The 16674-nt window shown below is 48.0% G+C and overlaps 2 protein-coding genes across 3 annotated transcripts in view; both read left to right on the forward strand.

Annotated features, from left to right (window-relative positions):
* RTF2 (replication termination factor 2) overlaps window positions 1–8850 on the forward strand; it is a 40054-nt gene extending 31204 nt beyond the window's left edge. Inside the window, exons 6-9 of one of the 2 annotated variants that reach the window (XM_019943970.3) lie at window positions 4410–4523; window positions 7404–7458; window positions 7566–7661; window positions 8472–8850. In XM_019943970.3, the coding sequence (XP_019799529.1) occupies window positions 4410–4523; window positions 7404–7458; window positions 7566–7661; window positions 8472–8650 (444 nt within the window). In that variant the 3' untranslated portion in view covers window positions 8651–8850. The remainder of the gene's footprint in view (window positions 1–4409; window positions 4524–7403; window positions 7459–7565; window positions 7662–8471) is intronic. The other variant, XM_019943971.3, reaches the window with a different exon arrangement.
* A 383-nt stretch (window positions 8851–9233) lies between these two features.
* LOC101335645 (protein FAM209) lies at window positions 9234–13182 on the forward strand. The gene is made up of 2 exons (XM_019943743.3): window positions 9234–11741; window positions 12671–13182. The coding sequence occupies exons 1-2, from the start codon at window positions 11235–11237 to the stop codon at window positions 12935–12937; spliced, it is 774 nt and encodes a 257-aa protein (XP_019799302.1). The 5' UTR covers window positions 9234–11234; the 3' UTR covers window positions 12938–13182.
* The last annotated feature ends 3492 nt before the right edge of the window (window positions 13183–16674 follow it).

Genomic DNA, 16674 nt, shown 5'->3' on the forward strand with positions numbered 1-16674 from the left:
AAAACCAGCCATGCTGAACGGAGTGTTGTAATAAATGGACAAAAAAACAGGCTTAATGTATCAGCTTCTTTTTTTTTTTTAATTTATTTATTTTATTTATTTATTTTTGGCTGTATTGGGTCTTCGTTGCTGCACGCAGGCTTTCTCTAGTTTCAGTGAGCGGGGCCTACTCTTCTCTAGTTTCAGTGAGCGTTGGCCTACTCTCATTGCGGTGGCTTCTCTTGTTGCGGAGCACGGGCTCTAGGCATGCGGGCTTCAGTAGTTGTGGCTCGCGGGCTCTGGAGCGCAGGCTCAGTAGTTGTGGCGCACGGGCCTAGTTGCTCCGCGGCATGTGGGATCTTCCCAGACCAGGGCTCAAGCCTGTGTCCCCTGCACTGGCATGCGGATTCTTAACCACTGCGCCGCCAGGGAAGCCCTGTATCAGCTCCTTATACTGATGTGATTCAACTAAAATTTTTGAAAGATGAAAATCCTAATAAATAAAACAGACATAGAGCGTAAACATGTAAATTACAAAAGAGGCGCTGTGAATACAGTGGGGTGTTTTATGTTTCTTAAAGCCAAAAAGGAGCTGTCTTCTTCTGCTTTTTAGGTTAGCATAAGTTTTTTTTCTCCTTCCTTTACGTGGTATGATGGGCATTCTCACATGTTGTAAGGAGTGTGAAGTTCATGACCTTCTAGAGGAGCTATTTGGCTTTAAAATTTCACTCCCTTTCATCCTGGTTTGAAATATTTCTTTAGGTCATGTTCTCATTCCTTCATTCAGCAATTATTTACTGAACATCCACTGTGTGCAGGACCCTGGGCTTAAGACTCAGCTACAGCCATGAAAGATAAAGACAAAACCTTCCCATTTGGAGCTTACAGTGTGACAGAGGGAAGCCCTGTTTTAAAAGTCAATACACACATACAGGCATACGTTCATTTATCATAAGCCATGAATACAGGAAACAGGGTTCTGTGATAGAGAACAAGCAAGTCTCAGAAGTGGAATTTGGGGGTCAAAGATGCACGTAATCAGTTGTTCATCACAATTATTATTTGTAGGAACAAAGATTGAGAAACCACTATTCCACTTGTTTGTGATATAAATATACAGACATAGTAGCATATTACTCTTGATTCTGTTTCCTTCAGCACTTTCCTACTGGCCTTTTTTTTTTCAATATTTAAAAAAAATTAACATCCAGAGGTCATGTAAATATACAACGTCTAGTCTGCTTTTCTATTTAACATATACTGAGCATATGCTGTGTTGTCGAAAACTCTTAACATAACTGTATACGCTTCCTTTTTAGGAATGTATTATGATTTATTTAGCCATTTCCCACCTTTTTTGGACATCTGAGGTACAAGTCATAAAAGGAAGCAAAACTGAAAATGAATATGTGATTTCACCTGTACGGGAACAGTACACATAGAAAAATGGGAAATCCAGGTGTTTTCTACTTTGTGTACCTATTACTTTTATAAGCAAAGAGAGGGTCAGTCCCTTTGGGCCGCTGGCCTTTGCAGCAGCCCCACTCCCTTTCTAAAGCCCCCCCGCCCTTTAGTCCACGGAGGAGAGCCCCTGTCTGGCAGCTGACATCGTGGCAGAAACCTGCTTCCTGCCCTGGTTTTACTCGCCTCCAGGGACGGGCTGCTCCACGCAGGGCCCTGGGTTCCAGCAGAAGCCTGGTGAGGTCAGGCATGACCCCAGAACAGGTGCTGGGCCCGTAGCTGGAGGTAGGGCCACGTGCTGCCGTCCCCAGGGGCTGCCCGCTCAGGTCCAGGCAGTTGAGTCCTTGAGGGGTGGGTTTGGTATTAGTGGATTTTTTGAATTTTGGAGACAAAGAGCAAAATATCTCAAGTTTTAGCGTGCAAGGTTCCCGGCTCAGTGTTGTTACTAGCAGCTGATTCAACTCTAGGACTACAACTCGGGTACAACACACCACAGCTGTAGGCAGGACAGGGCCTACCGTCACACGTAGACAACTAAACAATCGTGTGCAGGGAAGGAGGCTGCGGACCACTGGCACGATCAGTCAGACCCGGGCAGCAAGAGTGGTGGAAAGAGGCGCAGAAAGCCCGCGGGGGAGGAGGGTGAGGGCTGTGACGGGGCAGGGGAGCAGATGCGCTAAGGAGGGTTATTGACGCCAGAGCCCCAGCCCCAAGCCCCACCGGGCCTTATCTACCACCTGATTCTGTTCCTGCAGATCCTTTTTCCTTCTCTCTCCAAGGAGGACAGCCCCCAGGGGAAGGCTCTGCCCCAGTCTCCCACAGCCCGGGGCTTCCCAGGTGGCCTTCCCCTGCAGAGGGGCTGTTCCCCTCCCCTGGCCTCCTGGCATCTCTGTTCTCCAGAGGCAGCCCTGGCCAGACGCCATACCAGACGCCCCCTGTCTGTGCACAGAGCTCCTCTCTGTGGCACCAGCCTCAGGCTTTGTGGGTCTTTACCACCTTAGAAAAAGAGCCGACTTTGACCTAGAGCTGTGGGTTTTGGACACAGAACCACAATAAATAACCCAGCTAAGGCAGCGGCCAAGGAGAGTCAGCAGACGGTGACCGGCTCCTCTGTGTGTTAAGAGGTGCTGGGAAAGCTGTGGCAACTTTTAAGAAAAAGAGCAGTTGTGTGGCTTTTCTTGTACTGAGAATGTTTTCTATGAGAGAGATACTGGGCGTGGACTCGGCATACGGCTGTCCTCACGGCCCAGGTTTGTCCAGTGATCCAGCAGGGCTGTGTAGCCCTCAGATGGTAACGGGCAGAGACCCAGGCAGAGTCTAGAGAAATCCACGTGAGGCTTCCTTATGCTTTCTCCCTTCCACGAGGGGGCACAACTCCCAGCGAGGAAAATGCAGCAGCGCGTACTGTCATCCCTCCCTGTCGGTTGCGGGGCTGGGGGGATTGGCCCAGGACTCCCGCATATACTGAAATCCGCACATGCTCAAGCCCCTTATATAAAGTGGTGTAGCGTTTGCGTATAACCGACACCCATCTTCCCCGTTTACTTTTAAGTCATCTTCAAGTTACTTATAATACCTAATATAATGTAAATTCTATGTAAATAGTTGTAAATACAGTGTAAATGTTACGTAAATAGTTGCTGGTCTATGTAAATAGTTGCCAGGACCTGCACTGGTACATGGCAACTATTTATATAGTATTCAAGTGTTGCTTTTTGGAACTTTCTGGAAAATATTTTCTTCCCAAATATTTTCTGTCTGAAGTTGGTTGAATCCATGGGTGAGGAACTCAGGTTATGCGATGCTTCAGCCTAGGGAAGCTAGTTAGAGACACGATGCTGAGGGCTGGAACTTGTAGTTCCATCCGTGTTAGGAAAATGCAAAACTGGTGATGGTTGATTGAGTGTTCAGTGCCCAGCTCTGGGCTCCATTCCCTACGGCGTTACCCTTAATTCTTGCCTCAACCCGATCATGCTGGGAGTTCAGTTTATCCCCATTTAACAGATGCGGTAACTGAGGCCAAGGTCTAGGCAGAGGGACTCTAGAGAACTCACAGGAAGAGGGAAACAAACCCCCGAAATGGATGCTGGCCCAAACACTGTCCTCAGCAGTGCTGGCTCCTCAGGGAGCAATTGAAAATGCAGATCCCCTGTGGGCATGACAGTGGGCAGCTGCAGCCCAGGAAAGAGCCGAAATGCAGGCTGTGCCTCCGGATTGGTCCTTCCCCTCTCCTGCTGGGATTTAGCCCATTTACCCTAATTGACCAACTTCCTAAACTCTAGAACAGTGGTTCTCAAAGCCTGGTTCCCCCACAGGCAGCATCTGCATGACCTGAAAAAACATTAGAAATGCAAATTATCGGGTCCCACCCTAGAACTCCTGAATCAGAAACCGGTGTGGGTCTCAGGGATCTCCCTGGAGATGCTGATGTAAGGTCAAGGTTGCAAACCTCTGTCTGGAATGTGAGATCCCCTGGCCTCTCCCTTTTAGCCTTGGCTCAGCTGTGTGTGAGTCTCACAGGCTCTTATTAAGTCAGTCCTCATGAGATGAGCCAGCAGTAGGTGCTCAATAAGTATTGCTAATGATCCCTTAAACAGACATTTCCTAAACGTCCACCCTGTGCTTGGGTCTTTGCATGGGGCCCCTGGAGGTCGGGTCCAGTGGGGAGGCCTGTAAGCAAAGAAGCCCAACACAATTAGGAAGTGGAAGGAACCCTGCAGAAATCCAAGTTCCTAGACACCAGCCAGGGCCAGTCTGGCAGGCAGGCCTGCTATGCTACCCTGTACACAGAAACTTTCCCAAGCAGGGCTCGGGGTCAAAAACTGGCCAAGCCAAGGTGCAGGTGGGGAAACAACAGGAATTTCCCAAGAGCTTGAGGACCCGTGGTTGGGCTAAGAGTGAGGGCCTGAGGGTAGCTGCTTTCCGCGTGGTGACGGAATCTGTCGTCTTCTCTCTTTCGTCCTCTTCAGTGTGGGGCTGCCTTCCAGGAGGACGACGTCATCGTGCTCAATGGCACCAAGGAGGATGTGGAAACGCTGAAGAGAAGGATGGAGGGGAGGAGGCTGCGATCCAAGCTGGGAAAGGTACCAGAGTCCTAGGCTCAGTTCCTCACCTTCCCGAGTCTGGGCGCAAGTCAAGTCTGCAGGTTCTGCTCCAGAGCCCGTCGCAAACCCGCCAGCTGTGCTGCTGGTGTTGGTTCGGGGTTCGCTGCGATCGAGGTGTTTTTTATGACCAGGCGGGCCTGGGCTCTAGAAGATTCCAGGCGGCCTTGCTGGGTCGAGCTCAGTGGTCTGCCCTGCGCTCGGCTGCCTCATCGGTGAAGGGGGGCGGGGGTTCACGCCACCTGCGGGGGGCGGGTGTGGGCAGGAGGGTAGAAAAGCTCAGGCCTGTGAAGTGCGTCCGGAGGGCAAGGCGGCCACCACGATTGCTGCGCGGGCACTGCGTGTAAGAGGCTTGGTGTCACACCTTGCAAAACTGAGGAGGAGTGAAAGACACCACCCCCAGCACCTCTGCAGAGCCTGTGCGGCCCAGGTTTGAACGTCCTAGAGATCTGGGGGGAGCCCGGGGCCTGTGCTTCCCACCCCCTCCTGGGAGTGCAGATGCAGATGCGCGCACGCATGCAGCCACACACACACGCATGCAGACACATGCAGACACACACGCACACGCGTGCATGCACACACACACACACACACACACATGCAGACACACACACGCACGCACACCCCCTCCCTGCACTCCCTGGAGCGAGGAGACAAGCAGCCTTCCCCCCGTGGAAGCCGCTGCCTGGCCGTCCGGAGCCTCCCCTGGCCGCGGTCTTGAGTGGCGCCCCGGCGATGCTTGCTGATGCCCGGCGCTCTGGGTCGGGGGTGCTGGGGTGAAGGCTTTGCTTTGCGCCCCAGGTTTAGAACCACCTTCCATAAGCAGTGGAATCCGTGCTTAATGATCTGATGTGATGAGCAGGCTCAAAACAGTTGATCAGCTAAGAAATCATTCAATGTGTCACTGATTCTGGATCCAGTAGTAAATTTTGTTGTTTCTTGAGTACTTACAGATGATAGCCATGGTCTTTTTTTCTTTCTTTAAAAAAAAAAAAAAAAAAAGGTTCAGGGTAAATGTGGGAGAAACTTCATGCCATCAGAACTAAGGCAAAAGAATGCCTAAAGTATTAGAAAATTAGTTTCAGTATCCTGAGGACATAAAGTTGTGAAGAGAAATAGCCTGCCTGGTTCTGTGCTGCTGGCTGCATTTACCAGTGATGTAATAATTAAAGATTTTTCAGCTTTTTCATTCTTTAAAATCATAATAGAGGAAAGTGCAAGACCGTATCACCCTGGAATAATACATAATTCATGGTCGTGAGGCTTTAAAAAGCTGAGAATATGATAGCAGTATCGTTATTGTGTGTGGGCCCAGAATTCTCAGAGCCAAACCACTGGCATTTCCTCCTTTGATAGCTTCACTTAGGTAGAAAATAGATAATGTGTGTGGATGGTTCTGTAGTACAAGGAATTGTGCCCAGCTTTTGTGATCAAATACCAGTAGAAGTGCTCCGTGAAGCGGTCTTGTACAAGGTTATTGCAATATTCATGAGAAAGAAAGAGACGCTCTGTCATTTAAAGGGGTGAGTTCGGGTTTAGAAGCGAATAGAAGTTTGAGGTATTTTTGAGGACATTTACCAACTTGTTCTTTGTTGCTACTATTGATCAAGTTCAGTTTTTAAGAAGCACAAAAGGGAAAAATTGTATTTTAATGGAAGCTCCTAGAGACATTGGTATGGTCATTAGCCTTCTTCTTACTTTAGTGAGCCGTCTCCTCTGTCCCAGGCTTCCTGCCAAGTTGTTCAAAGCCCGGTGGAACTAACACACCCCTCTCCGGAGGCAGGATACTTCCCAGACCTTCTGGGAATGCTTCCTAGAGACGGCTACCAGGAAACCAAAATATTTCCCCAGTATACCCGCAGCTGGAGACAGGGCATAGCATTTCCTGTCTAAGGCCTCATTGCTCGTGCTTTTCAGATAACCTCAGCTCTGAATGGAGGGCTTAGAAATAAGCAGCTTTCTGCATTTTTTTTTTTTTGAAGGATGACGTGTTACCTTCACAAATGTGAATGCATGTCTTGCATGTGTGAAATGAACAGGATGTGTTTATGTTTTATGCAAGTGTTACAGATCACGTAGCATATACATATTACGGGTTCAGGGCCACTGCCTGAGCAAGGTCTTTGATGTTTTCTAGTGATGGGAGCCTTCAGAAACGTTTAGGCTGCGTATCTTTAATGCCACCTTTTGCATGCTTAGGAAAACGGCATGTTTAAAGTAAATTCTCTGAGTGAACGTAAGTCCTGTTTGTCCTTTCTGTGATTGAATCAGCTGTGTGGTTTTAGAACGGTTTGTTGCATTCCTTAAATTTTTGCTGACCAGTTTAACGATTATGAGCGACAGAATTCTGACAGAAGTGATCCAGAGCTGAGGAGAATTGGCTCAAGTGTTCCTTAGTACAGGCCTCAAGCCCTTATAGTTAAATACACAAGTGTCAGAGCAGTTGGACAACTTTGAAGAAGTCTTCCTGGAAAGGTTGAGATTCGGTACTGGCTGGACTTATGTTATCATCCAGGTAACTGCTCTTTTGTGTGCAGTCGTCACCATTAACACTGACTGTTACCACTGAAACCTGTCCTCCGCACTTAGGTTTTTTGAGGATGTGGTTTTGGAATGTAACTATACAGCTGAGCAGATCTCTGCGGATGTATGTCATGTGAGGCCAGAGTGCACAACTGGAAACACGTGGGGAGGCCGAGGTTTAGGGCAGAGGATCAGAGTCCTCTTCAGCGGGAGGCCTGCCCTGAGTGACCCGTGTTGGCCTCTCACTGGGCTCCCGGACTGGCGGGAGCCACACTGACACCGAAATCAGTGCATCTGAGCACGTGTCCGCCCCTCCCCCCACCCCCTTTCTTTTCACAGAAAACAAAGAAACCCAAGGTGGCAGAGTCTCTCTCAAAATCAGATGTCAGTGAAGGTAAGATGCTTAAAGAGGTCCTTATCTTAGCAAAAATAAGGCCATAGGCCTGTTTCCTAAATAAGTTCCTGATGTTGTTTTGTTTTGCTTACTTTGTTCTTTCACAGAAGCCCCAGGACCATCAAAAATGAAGACAGGGAAGCCCGAAGAAACCAGCCTTGATTCTCAAGAGAAGAAAACCACCTTGCCTCCCAGAAGTGCAGGTGGGTCCTATTGAGATGGCAGTGGGCCACTTAGACAGCTGGGAACCTGCGTGGGTGCGTCACGGTTTTGCTGGCGCGAATTCGAGGACTCAAGCTCGTCCTAGTGGTGTCTCTGAATAGTTCACTGAGCTCTCTTGGCGGGTAACTAAGAAACAGTTGATTCACCTTAGAGCAGGAGCCCTCTCGGGACAGAAGGGGTGCGGGCACAAATGCCAGTTTTCCTGTGGAGTCTGCACTTGGTGCCAGGCTAACAAGGGGCGCCGAGGCCTGACTCAGGCGTTCCCTAATTTAAGGCTGGGGCTCGCTGTGCACCACGTGTGCACTCGAGCCGGCCTTCCTCCACCTGCTCTTGACCGAGAGCCGTTCCATTTGGTGCATAGTCCAGAATTTAGTGCCTTTGCCTGGAAACTCACTACCTTTAGCAAAGAAAATAGTATTTCACAAAGAAGAAAAGCACAGATTGAAGAGGTAAATAAAGGAGTGTGTAATCCTGTGGTGTAATCGCCCTCCAGAGTGTTCATGGGTTCCAGTACCCTGACACACACCTCAGCCACCTGGCCTCGGGATCTGATGTACGTCATCCCCAGAGCTGGGACCAGTGCCGAGAATATATAGCAAGTCGTGATGAGTGTGATTTTAAATACAGTAGCTTCATTTGTTTTTAGGACTTGGCAATTGAGATAACGTATTTCAACATTCATCCCCAGAAAGCAGGAGGGAAATTCCTGGGATTAATGAACTTTTGAGGATGTGACATCTGGAATAATCTGTAGTCCCAGCTTTAAAGTTTTGGGCTTTTCATTTTTCCAGCAGCACAGGGGAGCTCTTCCGGAAAAGCCGGGAAGCCTCCGTGTGGAGCCATGAAGAGGTCCATCGCCGACAGCGGAGAGTCAGAAGCTTACAAGTCCCTTTTCACGACCCACAGCTCCGCCAAGCGCTCCAAGGAGGAATCGGCCCACTGGGTCACCCACACATCCTACTGCTTCTGAGGCCCAGGGCGCGGCCTCGGCGCACCCCACAGCTCGGAGCCGGCGTGGCAGGGCAAGACGGGGGCTCGGTGACCCTGCCGGCCCCACCCCGTCACCCTCTCCACTCACCTCCCCCAGTGCGCGTGGACCCGCCCACGGCCGAAAGCACGCTGGCCGCACTATTTATGCTTAAAATAATTAAAGATGCCAGATTCCTCATGGGTATGTGGTTGGCTCATTTTGACTCAGACTCTTATGGTTTTGCTCGCGGTGGTTAATTAATTAAACAAGCCAAGTGAAACCGAACTTGAGGAAGGGCGAGTTTGAAGTGCATTCCGCCTGCAGGGCTGTGGGCTGTAGGAGGGGTCGTCTTGGCGCCAGGGAGGGGACTGAGGGGGCTTCCTTGCTGATCGCCTTGATGAGAGAGGAGGTTTAGTTGGCACCCGATGATTTCGTACGAAAATAAAGTAAGTCTAAAGTCTGCTCTTGTTCTCATCTCTGTATTTTTCTCCTTTCTTCCCCGAACGTTGAGTAAGAAAATTGCAGCCATTGCACTGATAGCGATTGTAGTTCTATGACATCATGTCAATTCCACTTTCTCTCTCAGCAGAAGATTATAAAAGGGGGAAACTGTGCATAAAATTGGTGTATCTTATCCATAAAGTGTATTGAAGTGAATAATTAATGAAATTCTCCTATGAGACTAAGAATCAGGAACATCCAGGTTCAACACTGCCTTTCTGGAGACAGTTGTATCATTCAGATGGTTCTTTATACCAGATCCAGGGCCCTGGTTTCCATGAAAAAGCAGGCAAAGGAGCTGGGGGAGGAAGGTTGGAGGCGGGAGGGAGCAGCCTCAGAGGGAGGATTCTGGGGAGGGGGTGGAGAGCCGAGCGCAGCCTGCTCCGTCCCGGGTCCTGTGCCTCAGCGGGGTGGGAAGTTGGACCTGAGGACGTGTTGACATTGTGAATATAGAGGAGTTTTATCAGAATGACACTAACATCAGTGAATTTCTGTTGTGGACTTTTCCAGAACAAACCTGAAAATTATCTATTTTCTTTCCCAGATCAGCATTTATATACCTTTACATACAGATAAGTCTGGTTATAATAGCCGTGCCTATTTCCTAATCAATTCTTGGGCCTCGCGCCCCCGTAAGCCCTGCACAGATGCTCTTGGCAGGGAGCCCCACATCCCCACCCCAAGCTGGGGGAGGATGTGCCCCAGGGCAGTCTGTGCCGCCGGATCCCACTCTCCGTCTCTCCTCCTGGTTTCAAACCATCTCACAGAACTTCATCACTCAACACAGAGGCACAGGGGAGGCACCCAATGGACCCTTGGTTATATCCAGCAGAAGGCTTTATTCCCCGGGAATAAGTGTGAATCAGGTGACCCAGCGGAACAGGTACAAGCCCTGCGTTCCATTAGTCGGGACTTTTTGTTTCATGTCATTTTTAGAAACTGATGGTTTCAAGTGCACTGGCCGTTGAGCCCTGGCTGTACTCCTGGCAGCGGCCTCTGTTGTCCTGCAGGCTGTGTCCCTCTCGCCTCAGAGTCTTCACACCTGCCTGGACGTCAGCCACTTCCCCATCTTACCCAGCCAGCTCCTGACCATCCCACACGTTCCACCTGAATGTCTTTTTCAGGAAAGCCTTCCTGCCTGAACCAGCCTAGAGCTGCCCCCTTGTGTTCTCTTAAAGCTCTCTGTTCTTATCACAAATGTTATTTTTTTCTTTTTTGGCCACACCGTGCAGCATGCAGGATCTTAGTTCCCCAACCGGGGGTTGAACCCGTGCCTTCTGTATTGGGAGCGTGCAGTCTTAACCACTGGACCACTAGGGAAATCCCCCTATCACAACTTTTTTTTTTTTTTTTTTTTTTGCGGTACGCGGGCCTCTCACTGTTGTGGCCTCTCCCATTGCGGAGCACAGGCTCCGGACACGCAGGCTCAGCGGCCATGGCTCACGGGCCCAGCCACTCTGCGGCATGTGGGATCTTCCCGGACCGGGGCACGAACCCGTGTCCCCTGCATTGGCAGGCGGACTCTCAACCACTGCGCCACCAGGGAAGCCCAGCCTTATCACAATTTTAATGAAATAAATGATGCTCTTAATTAACTCAGGCATTGCACACTCAGGTGAAGTCAATGAGTGTAACTGTGAGGCGATAGGGAGTGGTGGGGACTGTGGAGAAAACATGGCCACCTAGAGGGGCGGTTGCTACTCAACTCCAGCAGAGAGGGGCCCCCGTGTTACCAGATGGTCCATACTTTTCAAAGGAAACTTAGTTTCCTTTGAAATCTGGCCTTTTTAAATGAAGCCCTCCCGCCACCGACATTTAAATATTGGCAAATAATCATTTTCAGAAACAATGTAGGCCAAAATACATCAGTGGCTCCTAGTCTGTAGCCTCTGTTTTTTTGGTTGTTTTTTTTTTTAGCCTCTGGTTTAATATCTTTCTTTCCCACTAGGCTCTCAGCTCCACAGGGACACATGCCTGGGCTGCTCTGCTCACCACAGCGTCTGCAGTCAACAAATAGAAAAACAAAAATAGATGGACTCTCCCAGTAGAGCATGAGGGTCAGAAAGAACATAGTGGCAAGGAGATGGCCTTCTATCACTCCCCCGCCTCTCTTTTTATTGCCCTCTGGAAATTTCGCTATTTCCCTTTAAGCCCTACTCCCAGGCAACCCCTGCGAGCCTCTTTATCCTCTGCCCTGAAGTCATCACATTGGCCAGAGCTAGTTCTGGTTCAGGGCCTTTGTGACATCACCAACCGCCCAGCCCAGCCCTGGTTCCCAGTCTCCGGGTGCAAGGGCAGACCAACCCACCATGAGCCACTTTGTCCCCCATCTCTGCTCACCATGCGGACACTGAAATGGTTCTTGTTCTTTCCTCTGTGCCTCTCCTGCGGCTATGCCTTTACGTTTTCTTCTCTGAGAGATAAAGCCAGAGAACCCCAGGAGAAGGCGCCTTGCGGAGCGCGCTTTCGAATTCGGCAGAGTCTCCCAGAGCACGCCCAAGGCTGGCTTGCGAGCAAGTGGCTCTGGCCTTTCTTTGTTGTCGTGCTGTATGTGATGCTAAAGTTTCGAGGAGATAGTGAGACGGGTAAGGTAAGGATGGCTCCGTATTTCACACCACGTTGATTCCACCGCAGAAAGCTTAGACTCAGAGGAACACGTACTCTGTTTGTTACAGGCAAGACGGTTAAGTACAACGAGTATGAATACAGAGTACCTACTTCTGGTCCTGAGAAACATTGGCTAACTCATTTCCCGACGTGTCCTTAGGGAGGATGGGAGATCTTAACTCACAGAGGTGGGGACTCATAGTTGAAGACCACCTTCTGTTTACTGGGCAACTAAAGCCTTGGCTCAATATTTATCCTGTTAAATCAGATGTTTCAAATTGAGGATAGATTCAAGAACTTGGCGTGTTTCAGGTCAACATTAGTTATGGAGGCAGACTCACTGCCCCTGATTTTTAATTTCCCTAGCGTTTGAGTCATTACAAGTTGCTGAACTGAATGGAAATGGTATCATTTCCCAGGTAAAGGAAAAGACCTGTCATAAAGCATCAGAGGTGTAAAGAGGTAACAGCCTGTCCATAAAGTGGCTGAACAGCTCTGAGAAGAGGAAGGGAGAGAAATACGGCAGCATGTTCGCTCCTGGACAAACCCCCCGCTTCAGGATTCTGTGTCCAAACTGATGGGAGCAGGGGTTGGCAAACCTTTTCTGTAAAAGGCCAGATAGTTGATATTTTCAGCTGTGCAGCCCATTCAGTCTGTGTTGCAAGGACTCAACTCTGCTGTTTGAGCATGAAAGCAGCCGTAGACAGTATGCAAATGAACGAGCCTGGCTGTGTTCCAATAAGACTTTATTAACAAGAAAAGCTGGTGGGCCAGATTTGGCCATCGTTTGCCAATCCCTGGGCTAGATCAATGCTAGAGCCAACTTCTCTTAGGTGAGCCCAGCTCTCTTAGAATTGTGTCAAAACCAGCAACATCAACAGTATTATTCACCCCGAATATCTTTCTTGACAGGAGCAGAAGAATCCTCCGGCCCTTCGAGGCTATTCATTACGCTCTCCAACAAAGAAAAATCAAAATGCTTCCCCCAGCGAAGACCATGCATTCAATATCCTAACCCAGCTCGAGATGGACCTTGTGAAATTCATGTCCAAGGTGCAGAATCTGAAAGCTGCCATGGCAACAGGCAGTAACCTCAAGCTTCTCAACTCAGAGATGCCTGCAGCCCCACACAATAATATTACAATATATGAGATATGGGGAGAAGAAGACTCCGAGTGAGTGGATTTGTGTGTCAGAGTAGGAGAGAAAAATTTGAGTGTTTACAAACCATAGGCAAACTAGTAAAACTATTCTGAAGAAAAAGAATTCTCGAATTTGGGGCCTTTTTCCTTTCTCTTTTTTTAACCTTGAAAAAAGTGTGAGACCAGTAGCCATAGCAGTTATTGTTTTGTTTAACTGTTGTTTTTTGTTTGTTTGTTTGTTTGTTTTTACATCTTTATTGGAGTATAATTGCTTTACAATGGTGTGTTAGTTTCTGCTTTATAACAAAGTGAATCAGTTATACATATACGTATGTTCCCATATCTCTTCCCTCCTGCATCTCCCTCCCTCCCACCCTCCCTATCCCACCCCTCCAGGCGGTCACAAAGCACCGAGCTGATCTCCCTGTGCTATGCGGCTGCTTCCCACTAGCTATCTATTTTACGTTTGGTAGTGTATATATGTCCATGCCACTCTCTCGCTTTGTCCCAGCTTACCCTTCCTCCTCCCCATATCTTCAAGTCCATTCTCTAGTAGGTCTGTGTCTTTATTCCTGTCTTACCCCTAGCTTGTTCATGACATTTTTTTTCCCTTAAATTCCATATATATGTGTTACCATACGGTATTTGTCTTTCTCTTTTTGACTTACTGCACTCTGTATGACAGACTCTAGGTCTATCCACCTCATTACAAATAGCTCAATTTCGGGCTTCCCTGGTGGTGCGGTGGTTGAGAGTCCGCCTGCCGATGCAGGGGACACGGGTTCGTGCCCCGGTCGGGGAAGATCCCACATGCCGCGGAGCGGCTGGGCCCGTGAGCCATGGCCACTGAGCCTGCGCGTCCGGAGCCTGTGCTCCGCAACGGGAGAGGCCACAACAGTGAGAGGCCCACGTACCGCAAAAAACAAAAACAAAAACAACAAATAGCTCATTATCATTTCTTTTTATGGCTGAGTAATATTCCATTGTATATATGTGCCACATCGTCTTTATCCATTCATCCGATGATGGGCACTCAGGTTGTCTCCATCTGCGGGCTATTGTAAATAGAGCTGCAATGAACATTTTGGTACATGACTCTTTTTGAATTATGGTTTTCTCTGGGTTTATGCCCAGTAGTGGGATGGCTGGGTCATATGGTAGTTCTACTTTTAGTTTTTTAAGGAACCTCCATACTGTTCTCCATAGTGGCTGTATCAATTTACATTCCCACCAACAATGCAAGAGGGTTCCCTTTCCTCCACACCCTCTCCAGCATTTACAGCAGTTATTGTTTTGTTCTTGCCTTCCTCACTTCCTCTAGAGTGGAGGGTGGTGAGAAGTGCATGGACAGAGGCATTAGTGTAGGGTGACATTCTTGGCCACTGTGCCATGGCCCTTGTAGAATAAGGCTTTTGGGAAATTTGTGGTAAGATGCTGATATTATTTTCTTAATAACTATCTTTACAGTAGCTACTTTTGCAAAAGACAGAACCTTTTTTTATCTTTATGATTTATTATATTACAAAGGACAACTTTATAGGTTTTAAAATGAAATAAAATAAAAAATTATTGTTAGGAGGTGTGTGTGTCAAGGGGATGGTGGATTCTAGAATCATTTCATTTTCTTACCACCAGAAAAGTCATCTTATTCATTCTGTCTCATGGGTCCCATGCATTGACTTTTCTACTACAAAACTAACAGTTACATGTGTCTAAGTGGATTCAGAGAAATGGAGAATCAAACCATGTTTTAATGTAATTCAGATATAGATGAGCTAACCAGGGGTTCCCAAATTGGTCAATATGAATATTCTTTATAATACTTATTTAAAATATGGGTATTTGGGTATGTTTGTATGGCTAATGGAAACTACACTTACTCCAGACTGTTCTGTTAGCTCATGACCTCTAATCTAGGCCAGCCTGGTAGTTTCAGAGACATGCAGGGACTTCCCTGGCAGTCCAGGGGTTAAGACTTCGCCTTCCAATGCAGGGGGTGCGGGTTTGATCCCTGGTCAGGGAGCTAAGATCCCACATGCGCCTAGTGGCAAAAAAACAAAACATAAGCAGAAGCAATATTGTAACAAATTCAATAAAGGCTTTAAAAAAAACGGTCCACATCAAAAAACATCTTAAAAAACAAAAAAGAGAGACCTGCAGGTGCAGGCCTGGGCAGAGACGTCAGCTATGCGAGACCATGGAAATTCCCTTATTTCCACTTCAGTCCAAATTAAAGTGGGCTTGACTCTCCATCACCTTCCTTCCCAGCCATAAAGAGTTCAAAGAGTTCATCCTCATCGTCGGAGCACAGTCCTCAGGGTCAGTCGCACATACGTGTTCGGGAAGAGACCTCAGATCAGAGCCGGCCATCTCTTCCCCTCTCGTAACTGTGACGCTACCTTTGAAAAGTGGTCCCTGAGCCCTTTACTTTTTGCCGAAACTTCAACTTCCAGGACGTGGAAAAACTGGAAGGAGCTGAGACGCCTCCTTTGTGCCTTCTGTTCTCTTTCTGGGTGTTTTCAAGCAAATGGGACTATGTGAGTTATTTTCACAGCACATTCTGAAGAAATGCAGATAAGGAAAAAAGACTTTGGTTTTCACCTGTGATGTCAACATGGGGCACGTTTTAGATTAGAATAGAGATAATGTAAAGGTTGCCAAACCGTGGCTCATGGGCCGGATCAGCCCACGGCCGGTTTTTGTGCAGCCCATGAGCTAATAATGGTGTTTATACTTTTATACTTTTGAAAAAAATCAAATGATGAATTGTATTTCATGACATGAAAATTACATGAAATTCGGGAATTCCCTGGCGGTCCAGTGGTTAGGACTCTGCACTTTCACTGCCGAGGGCCTGGGTTCGATCCCTGGTCAGGGAACTAAGATCGCAAGCCACGGGATGAGGCCAAAAAAAAACCCGAAAAATTACATGAAATTCACATTTCAGTGACCATAAATAAATTTTTATTGGAACACAGCTGTACCCATTTACATATTGCCTGTGGTTGCTTTTGTGCTCTGTGGCAGAGTTGAATTACTGCACAGAAACCATTTTGGCCCCAAAGCTGAAAATATTTACTAACTAGCCCTTTACAGGAAAAGTTTGCCAATCCTAGTTTACGCTAATCTTATTTATATGTTAACAACCAGAAAAGGTGTTCATCGAGAACCAGTGTATTCAATAACCTTCACAAATAGCCCCTCTTTGTCTGATGGGCAAAAATGTAATTTCATATCATATTTTTGTGTCTACTTTTGTCCAGGTCACTACCCGCTAATGAAGGGAATCCTAAGAAAGAGCAGAACATCAAAATGCCTTATAGCAAGTCGATCGAGGACATAAATGAGAACGAAATCTGCTGTACAATTGGATTTAGCAATTCCCATAAAATAGCGTCCCGGGTCTTTGCCTCGCCCTAACACAGAGCTTTGCAGACCTCGGTGTTGCCTGGAAAACAGTGTTTCCTCACCCCAGTCCATTTCATGCAATATTTTCAGGCAAAAATGCATTAGATATAGATGGAGAAGCCAGAGCTCCACAAAGCTGCTCGGCTCTGTTGTTCCAGGGTCAGCTCAAACCCCACTGTTACCACACTCCGCAGTGACTCAGCAAATCGTAGCCGCTGGATCGCTGTAGTTGTCTACACCTGCTGTCTCTGTCAGAGGAGCTTCACTCGGGTGGTTGGCAGAATTCGTAGACAAGACCCCTCTCCTGGGGGCCTGAAGGGGCCACTGCCATACGCGAGGTGATGGGTCGTGGGGCCGAGACGTGAG

This window comes from Tursiops truncatus, chromosome 15 (assembly GCF_011762595.2).
Source record: "Tursiops truncatus isolate mTurTru1 chromosome 15, mTurTru1.mat.Y, whole genome shotgun sequence".
NCBI lineage: Eukaryota > Metazoa > Chordata > Mammalia > Artiodactyla > Delphinidae > Tursiops > Tursiops truncatus.

Excerpts from the sequence above, each read along its gene's own strand:
- LOC101335645 (XM_019943743.3), top strand. The coding sequence starts at position 11,235 with ATGGCCTTCTATCACTCCCCCGCCTCTCTTTTTATTGCCCTCTGGAAA. Across the intron at positions 11,742-12,670 it reads GAGATAGTGAGACGGGTAAG|GAGCAGAAGAATCCTCCGGC; the intron begins GTAAGGATGGCT and ends CTTTCTTGACAG.